We start from the raw sequence: 17,381 nt of genomic DNA on the forward strand, positions 1-17,381 counted from the left end.
TCCTCCTTCTCTCCTCCTCTCCTCCTTCTCTCCTTCTCCTCCTCCTCCTCCTTCTCCTCCTCCTCCTCCTTCCTCCTCTCCTCCTTCTCTCCTTCTCCTCCTCCTCCTCCTCCTCCTCCTCCTCCTTCTCTCCTCCTCTCCTCCTTCTCTCCTTCTCCTCCTCCTCCTCCTTCCTCCTCCTCCTCCTCCTTCCTCCTCCTCTCCTCCTTCTCTCCTCCTCCTCCTCCTCCTCCTCCTCTCCTCCTCTCCTCCTCTCCTCCTTCTCACCTTCTCCTCCTCCTCCTTCCTCCTCCTTCTCCTCTCCTCCTCCTTCCTCCTCCTCCTCCTCCTTCTCTCCTCCTCTCCTCCTTCTCTCCTCCTCCTTCCTCCTCCTCCTCTCCTCCTCCTCCTCCTCCTCAGTCACCATCACTGCTCTGTTCAGGACCAGCTTCAGGATGGATTTCCCCTTTGACCTCAAGGAGCTTCCAGCCTTCGCTGTCATTGGGTGAGAGGAGGCAGGAAGCAGAGAGCAGGAGGAAAAGGACGGCTAAACCACTTAAAGTTGCATGGTTTACTTTTTAACCTCCTTCTTCTCCACCTCTACTCCACCTCTACTCTTCTCACCCTCTCCTCCACTTCCTGTGCAGGATCTGCTGTGGCTTCCTGGGAGCGCTCTTCGTCTTCCTCAACCGTCAGGTTCTCCTGATGATGAGGAGGCGCAACCCCATGACGCGCCTCCTCGCCCGCCAGTCAGTGTGTGTGTGTGTGTGTGTGTGCTTGTGTGTGTGTGTGTGTGTTCTCTTCCTCTCTCTCATTTTTCCTCCCATCATCCTCCTCTTCTTCTTCTCTCTCTCCTCTCTTCACATTCACTCCATGCTTGTAGTGCAGTGAGCACATGGAGGAAGGTGTAGCTCCCTCTCTCTCTGTCTCTCTCTCTCCATTCAGTTCAGCTTTATTGGCATGACAGTTAATATAACAGTATTGCCACAACTTGAGGGCAGGTAGCAGCAACAACAATGTGAGATACAATAACTCAACAACAACATTTGATACAATAACTCAACAGCAACAACATGAAACACAATAACTCAACAAAAACAACATGAGATACAATAACTCAACAACAACAACATGAGATACAATAACTCAACAACAACAACATGAGATACAAGAACTCAAAAACAACAATGTGAGATACAATAACTCAACAACAACAACATGAGATACAATAACTCAACAAGAACAACATTTGATACAATAACTCAACAACAACAACAACATGAGACACAATAACTCAACAACAACAACATGAGATACAATAACTCAACAACAACAACATTTGATACAATAACTCAACAACAACAACATTTGATACAATAACTCAACAACAACAACATTTGATACAATAACTCAACAACAACAACATGAAACACAATAACTCAACAACAATGTGTGATACAGTAACTCAACAACAACAACATGAAACACAATAACTCAACAACAATGTGTGATACAGTAACTCAACAACAACAACATTTGATACAATAACTCAACAACAACAACATGAGATACAATAACTCAACAACAACAACATTTGATACAATAACTCAACAACAACAACATTTGATACAATAACTCAACAACAACATTTGATACAATAACTCAACAACAACAACATGAAACACAATAACTCAACAACAACAACATGAGATACAATAACTTAACAACAACAACGTGAGATACAAGAACTCAACAACAACAATGTGAGATACAATAACTCAACAAAAACAATTTTTCATACAATAACTCAACAACAACAACATTTCATACAATAACTCAACAACAACAATGTGAGACACAATAACTCAACAAAAACAACATTTGATACAATAATTCAACAACAATAACATGAGATACAATAACTCAACAACAACAACATTTGATACAATAACTCAACAACAACAACATGAGATACAATAACTTAACAACAACAACGTGAGATACAAGAACTCAACAACAACAATGTGAGATACAATAACTCAACAAAAACAACATTTCATACAATAACTCAACAACAACAACAACATTTCATACAATAACTCAACAACAATGTGAGACACAATAACTCAACAAAAACAACATTTGATAAAATAATTCAACAACAACAACATGAGATACAATAACTCAACAACAACAACAACATTTGATAGATATAACTCAACAACAACATTTGATACAATAACTCAACAAAAACAACATTTGATACAATAACTCAACAACAACAACAATGTGAGATACGATAACTCAACAACAACAACATGAGATACGATAACTCAACAACAACAACATGAGATACAAGAACTCAACAACAACAATGTGAGATCCAATAACTCAACAACAACAACATTTGATACAATAACCCAACAACAACAACATTTGATACAATAACTCAACAACAACAACAACAACAACATTTGATTCAACAGTCAACAAAAAAAACTTTTGATACAATAACTTATCAACAACATTTGATACAATAACTCAACCACAAAAATGTGAGCTACAATAACTCAACAACAACATTTGATACAATAACTCAACAACAACAACATGAGATACAATAACTTAACAACAACAACATTTGATACAATAACTCAACAACAACAACATTTGATGCAATAACTCAACAACAACAACATGAGATACAATAACTCAACACAAACAACATTGGATACAATAACTCAACAACAACAATGTGAGATACAATAACTCAACAACAACAACATGAGATACAAGAACTCAACAACAACAACATGAGATACAATAACTCAACAACAACAACATTTGATACAATAACTCAACAACAACATGAGACACAATAACTCAACAACAAAAACATGAGATACAATAACTCAACAACAACAACATTTGATACAATAACTCGACAACAACAACATTTGATACAATAACTCAACAACAACAACATGAAACACAATAACTCAACAACAACAACATTTGATACAACAACAACAATGTGAGATACAATAACTCAACAACAACATTTGACACAATACTCAACAACAACAATGTGAGATACAATAACTCAACAACAACAACAACATTTGATACAATAACTCAACAAAAACAACATTTGATACAATAACTCAACAACAACAACATTTGATACAATAACTCAACAACAACATGAAACACAATAACTCAACAACAACAACTTTTGATACAACAACAACAATGTGAGATACAATAACTCAACAACAACGTGAGATACAATAACTCAACAAAAACAACATGAGATACAATAACTCAACAACAACAACAACATTTCATACAATAACTCAACAACAACAATGTGAGACACAATAACTCAACAAAAACAACATTTGATACAATAATTCAACAACAACAACATGAGATACAATAACTCAACAACAACAACATTTTCTACAATAATTCAACACAACAACATGAGATACAATAACTCAACAACAACAACATTTGATACAATAACTCAACAACAACAACATGAAACACAATAACTCAACAACAACAACATGAGATACAATAACTTAACAACAACAATGTGAGATACAATAACTCAACAAAAACAACATTTCATACAATAACTCAACAACAACAACAACATTACATACAATAACTCAACAACAATGTGAGACACAATAACTCAACAAAAATAACATTTGATAAAATAATTCAACAACAACAACATGAGATACAATAACTCAACAACAACAACAACATTTGATACATATAACTCAACAACAACAACATTTGATACAATAACTCAACAAAAACAACATTTGATACAATAACTCAACAACAACAACAATGTGAGATACGATAACTCAACAACAACAACATGAGATACGATAACTCAACAACAACAACATGAGATACAAGAACTCAACAACAACAATGTGAGATACAATAACTCAACAACAACAACATTTGATACAATAATCCAACAACAACAACATTTGATACAATAACTCAACAACAACAACAACAACAACATTTGATTCAACAGTCAACAAAAAAAACTTTTGATACAATAACTTATCAACAACATTTGATACAATAACTCAACCACAAAAATGTGAGCTACAATAACTCAACAACAACATTTGATACAATAACTCAACAACAACAACATGAGATACAATAACTTTACAACAACAACATTTGATACAATAACTCAACAACAACAACATTTGATGCAATAACTCAACAACAACAACATGAGATACAATAACTCAACACAAACAACATTGGATACAATAACTCAACAACAACAATGTGAGATACAAGAACTCAACAACAACAACATGAGATACAATAACTCAACAACAACAACATTTGATACAATAACTCAACAACAACATGAGACACAATAACTCAACAACAACAACATGAGATACAATAACTCAACAACAACAACATGAGATACAATAACTCAACAACAACAACATTTGATACAATAACTCAACAACAACATGAGACACAATAACTCAACAACAAAAACATGAGATACAATAACTCAACAACAACAACATTTGATACAATAACTCGACAACAACAACATTTGATACAATAACTCAACAACAACAACATGAAACACAATAACTCAACAACAACAACATTTGATACAACAACAACAATGTGAGATACAATAACTCAACAACAACAACAACATTTGATACAATAACTCAACAAAAACAACATTTGATACAATAACTCAACAACAACAACATTTGATACAATAACTCAACAACAACATGAAACACAATAACTCAACAACAACAACTTTTGATACAACAACAACAATGTGAGGTACAATAACTCAACAACAACATGAGATACAATAACTTAACAACAAAAACGTGAGATACAATAACTCAACAAAAACAACATGAGATACAATAACTCAACAACAACAACAACATTTCATACAATAACTCAACAACAACAATGTGAGACACAATAACTCAACAAAAACAACATTTGATACAATAATTCAACAACAACAACAACATCTGATACATATAACTCAACAACAACAACATTTGATACAATAACTCAACAAAAACAACATTTGATACAATAACTCAACAAAAACAACATTTGATACAATAACTCAACAACAACAACAATGTGAGATACGATAACTCAACAACAACAACATGAGATACAAGAACTCAACAACAACAATGTGAGATACAATAACTCAACAACAACAACATTTGATACAATAACTCAACAACAATAATGTGAGATACAATAACTCAACAACAACAACAACCTTTGATTCAACAGTCAACAAAAAAAACTTTTGATACAATAACTTATCAACAACAACTTTTGATACAATAACCCAACAACAACAACATTTGATACAATAACTCAAAAACAACAATGTGAGCTACAATAACTCAACAACAACAACATGAAATACAATAACTCAACAATAACAACATTTGATACAATAACTCAACAACAACAATGTGAGCTACAATAACTCAACAACAACAACATGAGATACAATAACTCAACAATAACAACATTTGAAACAATAACTCAACAAAAACAACATTTGATACAATAACTCAACAACAACAATGTGAGCTACAATAACTCAACAACAACAACATGAGATACAATAACTCAACAATAACAACATTTGAAACAATAACTCAACAATAACAACATTTGAAACAATAACTCAACAAAAACAACATTTGATACAATAACTCAACAACAACAACATGAGATACAATAACTCAACAACAACAACAACATTTGATACAATAACTCAACAACAACAACATTTGATACAATAACTAAACAAAAACAACATTTGATACAATAACTCAACAACAACAACAATATGAGATACAATAACTTAACAACAACAACATTTGATACAATAACTCAACAACAACAACATTTGATACAATAACTCAACAACAACAACATGAGATACAAGAACTCAACAACAACAATGTGAGATACAATAACTCAACAACAACAACATGAGATACAATAACTCAACAACAACAACATGAGATACCATAGCTCAACAACAACAACATTTGATACAATAACTCAACAACAACAACAACATGAGACACAATAACTCAACAACAAAAACATGAGATACAATAACTCAACAACAACAACATTTGATACAATAACTCAACAACAACAACATTTGATACAATAACTCAACAACAACAACATGAAACACAATAACTCAACAAAAACAACATTTGATACAATAACTCAACAACAACAACATGAGATACAATAACTCAACAACAACAACAACATTTGATACAATAACTCAACAACAACAACATCTGATACAATAACTCAACAACAACAACAACATTTGATACAATAACTCAACAACAACAACATCTGATACAATAACTCAACAAAAACAACATTTGATACAATAACTCAACAACAACATTTGATACAATAACTCAACAACAACAACATGAGATACAATAACTCAACAAAAACAACATTTGATACAATAACTCAACAACAACAACATCTGATACAATAACTCAACAACAACAACCACATTTGATACAATAACTCAACAACAACAACATCTGATACAATAACTCAACAACAACAACATTTGATACAATAACTCAACAACAATGTGTGATACAGTAACTCAACAACAACAACATTTGATACAATAACTCAACAACAACAACATGAGATACAATAACTTAACAACAACAACATTTGATACAATAACTCAACAACAACAACATTTGATACAATAACTCAACAACAACAACATGAGAAACAATAACTCAACACAAACAACATTGGATACAATAACTCAACAACAACAATGTGAGATACAATAACTCAACAACAACAACATGAGATACAAGAACTCAACAACAACAACATGAGATACAATAACTCAACAACAACAACATTTGATACAATAACTCAACAACAACATGAGACACAATAACTCAACAACAAAAACATGAGATACAATAACTCAACAACAACAGCATTTGATACAATAACTCGACAACAACAACATTTGATACAATAACTCAACAACAACAACATGAAACACAATAACTCAACAACAACAACATTTGATACAACAACAACAATGTGAGATACAATAACTCAACAAAAACATCATTTGATACAATAATGTGAGATACAATAACTCAACAACAACAACAACAACAACATTTGATTAAACAGTCAACAAAAAAACTTTTGATACAATAACTAATCAACAACAACATTTGATACAATAACCCTACAACAACAACATTTGATACAATAACTCAACAACAACAACAACAACATTTGATTCAACAGTCAACAAAAAAAACTTTTGATACAATAACTTATCAACAACAACATTTGATACAATAACCCAACAACAACAACATTTGATACAATAACCCAACAACAACAACATTTGATACAATAACTCAAAAACAACAATGTGAGCTACAATAACTCAACAACAACAACATGAGATACAATAACTCAACAACAACAAAATTTGATACAATAACTCAACAAAAACAACATTTGATACAATAACTCAACAACAACATTTGATACAATAACTCAACAACAAAAATGTGAGCTACAATAACTCAACAACAACATTTGATACAATAACTCAACAACAACAACATGAGGTACAATAACTTAACAACAACAACATTTGATACAATAACTCAACAACAACAACATGAGATACAATAACTCAACAACAACAACATTTGATACAATAACTCAACAACAACAACATGAGATACAATAACTCAACACAAACAACATTGTATACAATAACTCAACAACAACAATGTGAGATACAATAACTTATCAACAACAACATTTGATACAATAACCCAACAACAACAACATTTGATACAATAACCCAACAACAACAACATTTGATACAATAACTCAAAAACAACAATGTGAGCTACAATAACTCAACAACAACAACATGAGATACAATAACTCAACAACAACAAAATTTGATACAATAACTCAACAAAAACAACATTTGATACAATAACTCAACAACAACATTTGATACAATAACTCAACAACAAAAATGTGAGCTACAATAACTCAACAACAACATTTGATACAATAACTCAACAACAACAACATGAGGTACAATAACTTAACAACAACAACATTTGATACAATAACTCAACAACAACAACATGAGATACAATAACTCAACAACAACAACATTTGATACAATAACTCAACAACAACAACATGAGATACAATAACTCAACACAAACAACATTGTATACAATAACTCAACAACAACAATGTGAGATACAATAACTCAACAACAACAACATGAGATACAAGAACTCAACAACAACAACATGAGATACAATAACTCAACAACAACAACATTTGATACAATAACTCAACAACAACATGAGACACAATAACTCAACAACAAAAACATGAGATACAATAACTCAACAACAACAACATTTGATACAATAACTCGACAACAACAACATTTGATACAATAACTCAACAACAACAACATGAAACACAATAACTCAACAACAACAACATTTGATACAACAACAACAATGTGAGATACAATAACTCAACAACAACATTTGACACAATAACTCAACAACAACAATGTGAGATACAATAACTCAACAACAACAACAACATTTGATACAATAACTCAACAACAACAACATGAAACACAATAACTCAACAACAACAACATTTGATACAACAACAACAATGTGAGATACAATAACTCAACAACAACATTTGACACAATAACTCAACAACAACAATGTGGGATACAATAACTCAACAACAACAACAACATTTGATACAATAACTCAACAAAAACAACATTTGATACAATAACTCAACAACAACATTTGATACAATAACTCAACAACAACAACAACATTTGATACAATAACTCAACAACAACAACATTTGATACAATAACTCGACAACAACAACATTGGATAGAATAACACAACAACAACAACATGAAACACAATAACTCAACAACAACAACATTTGATACAACAACAACAATGTGAGATACAATAACTCAACAACAACATTTGACACAATAACTCAACAACAACAATGTGAGATACAATAACTCAACAACAACAACAACATTTGATACAATAACTCAACAAAAACAACATTTGATACAATAACTCAACAACAACAACATTTGATACAATAACTCAACAACAACAACATGAAACACAATAACTCAACAACAACAACATTTGATACAACAACAACAATGTGAGATACAATAACTCAACAACAACATGAGATACAATAACTTAACAACAACAACGTGAGATACAATAACTCAACAAAAACAACATGAGATACAATAACTCAACAACAACAACAACATTTCATACAATAACTCAACAACAACAATGTGAGACACAATAACTCAACAAAAACAACATTTGATACAATAATTCAACAACAACAACATGAGATACAATAACTCAACAACAACAACAACATCTGATATATATAACTCAACAACAACAACATTTGATACAATAACTCAACAAAAACAACATTTGATACAATAACTCAACAAAAACAACATTTGATACAATAACTCAACAACAACAACAATGTGAGATACGATAACTCAACAACAACAACATGAGATACAAGAACTCAACAACAACAATGTGAGATACAATAACTCAACAACAACAACATTTGATACAATAGCTTAACAACAATAATGTGAGATACAATAACTCAACAACAACAACAACCTTTGATTCAACAGTCAACAAAAAAAACTTTTGATACAATAACTTATCAACAACAACTTTTGATACAATAACCCAACAACAACAACAATTGATACAATAACTCAAAAACAACAATGTGAGCTACAATAACTCAACAACAACAACATGAGATACAATAACTCAACAATAACAACATTTGATACAATAACTCAACAACAACAACATTAGATACAATAACTCAACAATAACAACATTTGATACAATAACTCAACAAAAACAACATTTGATACAATAACTCAACAACAACAACATGAGATACAATAACTCAACAACAACAACAACATTTGATACAATAACTCAACAAAAACAACATGAGATACAATAACTCAACAACAACAACATTTGATACAATAACCCAACAACAACAACATTTGATACAATAACTCAAAAACAACAATGTGAGCTACAATAACTCAACAACAACAACATGAGATACAATAACTCAACAATAACAACATTTGATACAATAACTCAACAACAACAACATGAGATACAATAACTCAACAACAACAACAACATTTGATACAATAACTCAACAACAACAATATTTGATACAATAACTCAACAAAAACAACATTTGATACAATAACTCAACAACAACAATGTGAGATACAATAACTCAACAACAATGTGTGATACAGTAACTCAACAACAACAACAACATTTGATACAATAACTCAACAACAACAACAACAGCATGAGACACAATAACTCAACAAAAACAACATGAGATACAATAACTCAACAACAACAACATTTGATACAATAACTCAACAACAACAACAACATGAGATACAAGAACTCAACAACAACAATTTGAGATACAATAACCCAACAACAACAACATTTGATACAATAACTCAACAAAACCAACATTTGATACAATAACTTAACAACAACAACATTTGATACAATAACTCAACAAAAACAACATTTGATACAATAACTTAACAACAACAACATTTGATACAATAGTCAACAACAACAACATTTGATACAATAGTCAACAAAAACAACATTTGATACAATATTTCAACAACAACAACATGAGATACAATAATTCAACAACAACAACAACATGAGATACAATAACTCAACAACAACAACATTTGATACAATAACTCAACAACAACAACATTTGATACAATAACTCAACAAAACCAACATTTGATACAATAACTAAACAACAACATTTGATACAATAACTAAACAAAAACAACATTTGATACAATAACTTAACAACAACAACATTTGATACAATAGTCAACAAAAACAACATTTGATACAATAACTCATCAACAACAGCAACATTTGATTCAACAGTCAACAAAAAAAACTTTTGATACAATAACTTAACAACAATATTTGATACAATAACTCAACAAAAACAACATTTGATACAATAACTCAACAACAACAATGTGAGATACAATAACTCAACAACAACAACATGAGATACAATAACTCAACAATAACAACATTTGATACAATAACTCAACAACAACAACATGAGATACAATAACTCAACAACAACAACAACATTTGATACAATAACTCAACAACAACAATATTTGATACAATAACTCAACAAAAACAACATTTGATACAATAACTCAACAACAACAATGTGAGATACAATAACTCAACAACATTTGATACAATAACTCAACAACAATGTGTGATACAGTAACTCAACAACAACAACAACATTTGATACAATAACTCAACAACAACAACAACAGCATGAGACACAATAACTCAACAACAACAACATGAGATACAATAACTCAACAACAACAACATTTGATACAATAACTCAACAACAACAACAACATGAGATACAAGAACTCAACAACAACAATTTGAGATACAATAACCCAACAACAACAACATTTGATACAATAACTCAACAAAACCAACATTTGATACAATAACTTAACAACAACAACATTTGATACAATAGTCAACAACAACAACATTTGATACAATAGTCAACAAAAACAACATTTGATACAATATTTCAACAACAACAACATGAGATACAATAATTCAACAACAACAACAACATGAGATACAATAACTCAACAACAACAACATTTGATACAATAACTCAACAACAACAACATTTGATACAATAACTCAACAAAACCAACATTTGATACAATAACTAAACAACAACATTTGATACAATAACTAAACAAAAACAACATTTGATACAATAACTTAACAACAACAACATTTGATACAATAGTCAACAAAAACAACATTTGATACAATAACTCAACAACAACAGCAACATTTGATTCAACAGTCAACAAAAAAAACTTTTGATACAATAACTTAACAACAATATTTGATACAATAACTCAACAAAAACAACATTTGATACAATAACTCAACAACAACAATGTGAGATACAATAACTCAACAACAACAACATTTGATACAATAACTCAACAACAATGTGTGATACAGGAACTCAACAACAACAACATTTGATACAATAACTCAACAACAACAACATGAGATACAATAACTCAACAAAAACAACATTTGATACAATAACTCAACAACATGTGTGATACAGTAACTCAACAACAACAACATTTGATACAGTAACTCAACAACACCACGATCAGATACAATAACTCAACAACAACAACATTTGATACAATAACTCAACAACAACAACATTTGACACAATAACTCAACAACAACAACATTTGATACAATAACTCAACAACAACAATATGAGATACAATAACTCAACAACAACAACATTTGATACAATAACTCAACAACAACAACATGAGACACAATAACTCAACAACAACAACATGAGATACAATAACTCAACAACAACAACATTTGATACAATAACTCAACAACAACAATATGAGATACAATAACTCAACAACAACAACATGAGACACAATAACTCAACAACAACATCATTTGATACAACAGTCAACAAAAAAAAACATTTGATACAATAACTCAACAACAACAACATTTGATACAATAACTCAACAACAACAACATTTCATACAATAACTCAACAACAACAATGTCAGATACAATAACTCAACAACAACAACAACATTTGATACAATAACTCAACAACAACAACATTGTTTACAATAACAACAGATGAAGCTCATAATAATAGCAGTAATAACATGAAAAATGACAGTAAAAGTTAAGATGAATAAATAGAAGTAGCAGTATGTGGAGGGTTAGGGTTACAGCTCATCAAGTAAGGAGGAGCGCGGCCATCTTTACTCATCAGACAGTGCGGTGGATGATGCTGACGCTGAATTTAATTCATTGAAAACATTTTGTCTGATGTGCTGGTATGGTTGACAGTCTCTCTCTCTCTCTGTCGTTCTTTTCATCTTTACATCTCCCTCTCCCTCCCTCCCTCCAGCCGTCTTATCTTTCCTGCTGTGGTCACCGTGGTGATCGCCAGCCTCACCTTCCCGCCCGGATTCGGACAGTTCATGGCAGGAGAGGTCAGAGGTCATGTGTCGCCCCCTGGAGGACTACAGCGAGGGAACATATTTACATTCAATCCGTCTGTCTGTCTGTCTGTCTGTCTATCTATCTATCTATCTATCTATCTATCTATCTGTCTATCTATCTATCTGTCTATCTGTCTATCTATCTATCTATCTATCTATCTATCTATCTATCTATCTATCTATCTATCTATCTATCTATCTATCTATCTATCTGTCTATCTGTCTATCTATCTATCTATCTATCTATCTATCTGTCTGTCTGTCTGTCTGTCTGTCTGTCTGTCTGTCTGTCTGTCATCCATACATCAGCCACACTTCCTTAGACTTCCAAGACATTTTACAGTAAATGTGTTTTCTGTTCTTCCACCGACAGCAGTTTATAAAGACTTCACTTTGCTGTTCAACTCCCAGGGAAACAAAACAAACCAAAACAAAATAAAAAAATAAAAAAAATGAAAACAATCCATAACAAAAAAATAAATAAAAATAAAAATAAAACAAAACAAAACAAAACGATACAGAAAAATAATAAATAACAAAACAGAATAAAAATAAAACATATAAATAAAAAAACCCAAAATAAAAACAATTCAAAACAAAACAAAATAAAAACAAATCAAAACAATCCAAAACAAAAATAAAAATGAAAATAAAACAAAACAAAACAAAATGAAACAAAAAAATAATAAATACCAAAACAAAATAAAAATAAAAAATATAAACAAAACAAAACAAAATAAAGACAAATCAAAACAAAACAAAATAGAAAAAAAACAAATCAAAACAAAAACAAATCAAAACCAAACAAACCAAAACAAAAAAAAACAAATCAAAACAAAAAAATAAGTCAAAATAAAATAAAACAAAACAAAACAAAACAAAACAAAAAGACCCAAATCAAAACAAAACAAAACAAAACAAAACAAAAAATAAGTAAAAATAAAATAAAACAAAACAAATCAAAACAAAACAAAACCAAACAAATCAAAACAAAACAAAACAAAACAAAACAAAACAAAACAAAACAAAACAAAACAAAACAAAAAATAAGTAAAAATAAAATAAAACAAAACAAAACAAAACAAAATAAAAACAAATCATAACAAAAAAAACAAACAAAACAAACCAAAACAAAATATAAAAACAAACAAATTCAGGTAATCCAAACCAAATCAAAACAAAACAAACATCACTTGTGTGTGTGGAGGTGAACCTGCAACAGATGATAGATGGGAATGGTCTCTCAGGAGGTAGAGCTGGTGGTCTAGTCATCTAAAGGTTGCTGGTTGGATCCCAGGCTCCTCCTGCTAGCATGCTGTAGTGTCCTTGAGCAAGACACTTAACCCCTCATTTCTCCTGATGGCTGCGTCAATGATCAATGGTCAATGTAATGTAAAAACAAGAAATGAAGACGAGAGCAAAGCTGCAAATAAACAAGTTAAACATGAGTCATCTGCTCCCCCCCTCTCTCTCTCCCTCCCCCTCTTCAGCTCATGCCCAGGGAGTGCATCAACTCCCTGTTTGATAACCTGACGTGGACCAAGCTGAACTCAGCAGCGCCACCTGCTGGCACCGCCTGGCTCCACCCTCACGTCAGCACCTTCATCATCCTGCTGCTCTTCTTCGTCATGAAGGTCTGAGCCCTTCTGGCTGAGGATGATGATAATAATGAGGATTATGAGGATGAGGATGGTGATGATGATGATGCTGAGGATGACGATGATGATGATGAGGATAATGATGCTGCCGAGGAGGATGATTGTGATGATGAGGAGGATAATGATGATGAGGATGATGATCATGAGGAGGATGATGATGTTGATGCTGGGGATGATAATGGTTGTGATGATTATGAGGATGGTGATGCGGATGATGAGGATTATGATGCTGAGGAGGATGATTGTGAGGGTGATGATGCTGAGGAGGATGATTGGATGATGATGATAAGGATAATAGCGATGATGATCACGAGGAGGGTGATTTTGATGATGATGATGAGGATGATGATCGTGAGGAGGATGACGATGATGATGATTGTGATGGTAAGGATGATGATGAGGATGCAGATGCAGATAATGAGGATTATGATGCTGAGGATGATGATGATGAGAAAGATGATAGTGATGATGATGATGATGATGATGATGATGATCATGAGGAGGGTGATTGTGATGATGCAGATGCAGATGATGATAATGATGATGATGAGGATGATGATGATGATGATGAGGATGATGATCGTGAGGAGGATGACGATGATGATTGTGATGGTAATGATGATGATGAGGATGCAGATGCAGATGCAGATAATGAGGATTATGATGCTGAGGATGATGATGATGATGATGATGAGAAAGATGATAGTGATGATGATGATGATGATCATGAGGAGGGTGATTGTGATGATGCAGATGATGATAATGATGATGATGAGGATGATGATGATGAGGATTATGATGCTGAGGAGGATGATTGTGATGGTGGTGATGATGATGATGATGCAGATGCTGAGGATGATAATCATGAGGAGGGTGATTGTGATGATGCAGATGCAGATGATGATGATGAGGAGGAGAATGATGATGATAAAGAGGATGATTGTGATGTTATGATGATGATGATGATGATGATGAGGATTATGATGCCGAGGAGGGTGATTGTGATGATGATGATTATAATGATGATGAGGATGCAGATGCAAATGATGATGATGATGAGGATGATGATGATCATAAAGAGGATGATTGTGATGGTGATGATGATGATGAGGATGCAGATTCGGATGATGATTATGATGCGAGGAGGGTGATTGTGATGAAGATGATGATGATGATGAGGATGATGATGAGGATGAAGATGATGCTGAGGATGATGATGATGATGATGCTGAGGATGATGCTGAGGATGATGATCATAAGGAGGATGATTGTGATGATCATGAGGATGATGATGATCATGAGGAGGATGAGGATGATGCTGAGGATGAGGATGATCATAAAGAGGATGATTGTGATGGTAATGATGATGATGAGGATTCAGATGCGGATGCGGATGCTGATGATGATGATGATGATGATGATGATGATGATGATGATGATGCTGGGGATGATAATGATTGTGATGATGAGGGGTGATAAGGGGGATGGTAGCTCAGGAGGTAGAGCTGTTGGTCTAGTAATCTAAAGGTTGCTGGTTGGATCCCAGGCTCCTCCTGCTAACATGCTGTAGTGTCCTTGAGCAAGACACTTAACCCCTCATTGCTCCTGATGGCTGCGTCTGTCGGTGTTTGAATAATTGTAAGTCGCTTGATGATGATAAGGATGATAGTGATGATGAGGATGATGATCATGAGGAGGGTGATTTTTATGATGATGATGAGGATGATGATCGTGAGGAGGATGACGATGATGATGATGCTGAGGATGATGATGATGATGATGATGATTGTGATGGTAATGAGGAGGGTGGTTGTGATGATGATCATGAGGAGGGTGGTTGTGATGATGCATATGCAGATGATGATAATGATGATGATGAGGATGAGGATTATGATGCTGAGGAGGATGATTGTGATGGTGGTGATGATGATGATGCAGATGCTGATGATGAGGATTATGCTGAGGGGGGGGATGATAGTGATGATGATGATGCTGAGGATGATAATCATAAGGAGGGTGATTGTGATGATGCAGATGATGATCATGAGGAGGACGAATGTGATGGTAATGATGATGATGAGGATGCAGATTTGGATGATGATGATGATAAAGAGGATGATTGTGATGTTATGATGATGATGATGATGATGATGATGAGGATGCAAATGATGATGCAGATGCAAATGATGATGAGGATGATGATGATCATAAAGAGGATGATTGTGATGGTGATGATGATGATGATGAGGATGCATATTCGGATGATGATTATGATGCGATGAGGAGGATTGTGATGGTGGTGA

The 17,381-nt window shown here is 32.7% G+C and overlaps 1 protein-coding gene across 1 annotated transcript in view; it reads left to right on the forward strand.

Moving 5' to 3' along the window:
• Positions 1–17,381, forward strand: part of LOC307240103 (chloride channel protein 1-like) — a gene marked incomplete at both ends in the record, with an annotated part of 40,341 nt that overhangs the window by 8,074 nt on the left and 14,886 nt on the right. The window contains 4 exons of the mRNA XM_080013736.1: positions 400–484; positions 627–728; positions 13,327–13,411; positions 14,911–15,054. Of these exons, the coding sequence (XP_079869862.1) occupies positions 400–484; positions 627–728; positions 13,327–13,411; positions 14,911–15,054 (416 nt within the window). The remainder of the gene's footprint in view (positions 1–399; positions 485–626; positions 729–13,326; positions 13,412–14,910; positions 15,055–17,381) is intronic.

This window comes from Zeus faber (assembly GCF_960531495.2).
Source record: "Zeus faber genome assembly, chromosome: 1".
Classification (NCBI taxonomy): Eukaryota; Metazoa; Chordata; class Actinopteri; order Zeiformes; family Zeidae; genus Zeus; species Zeus faber.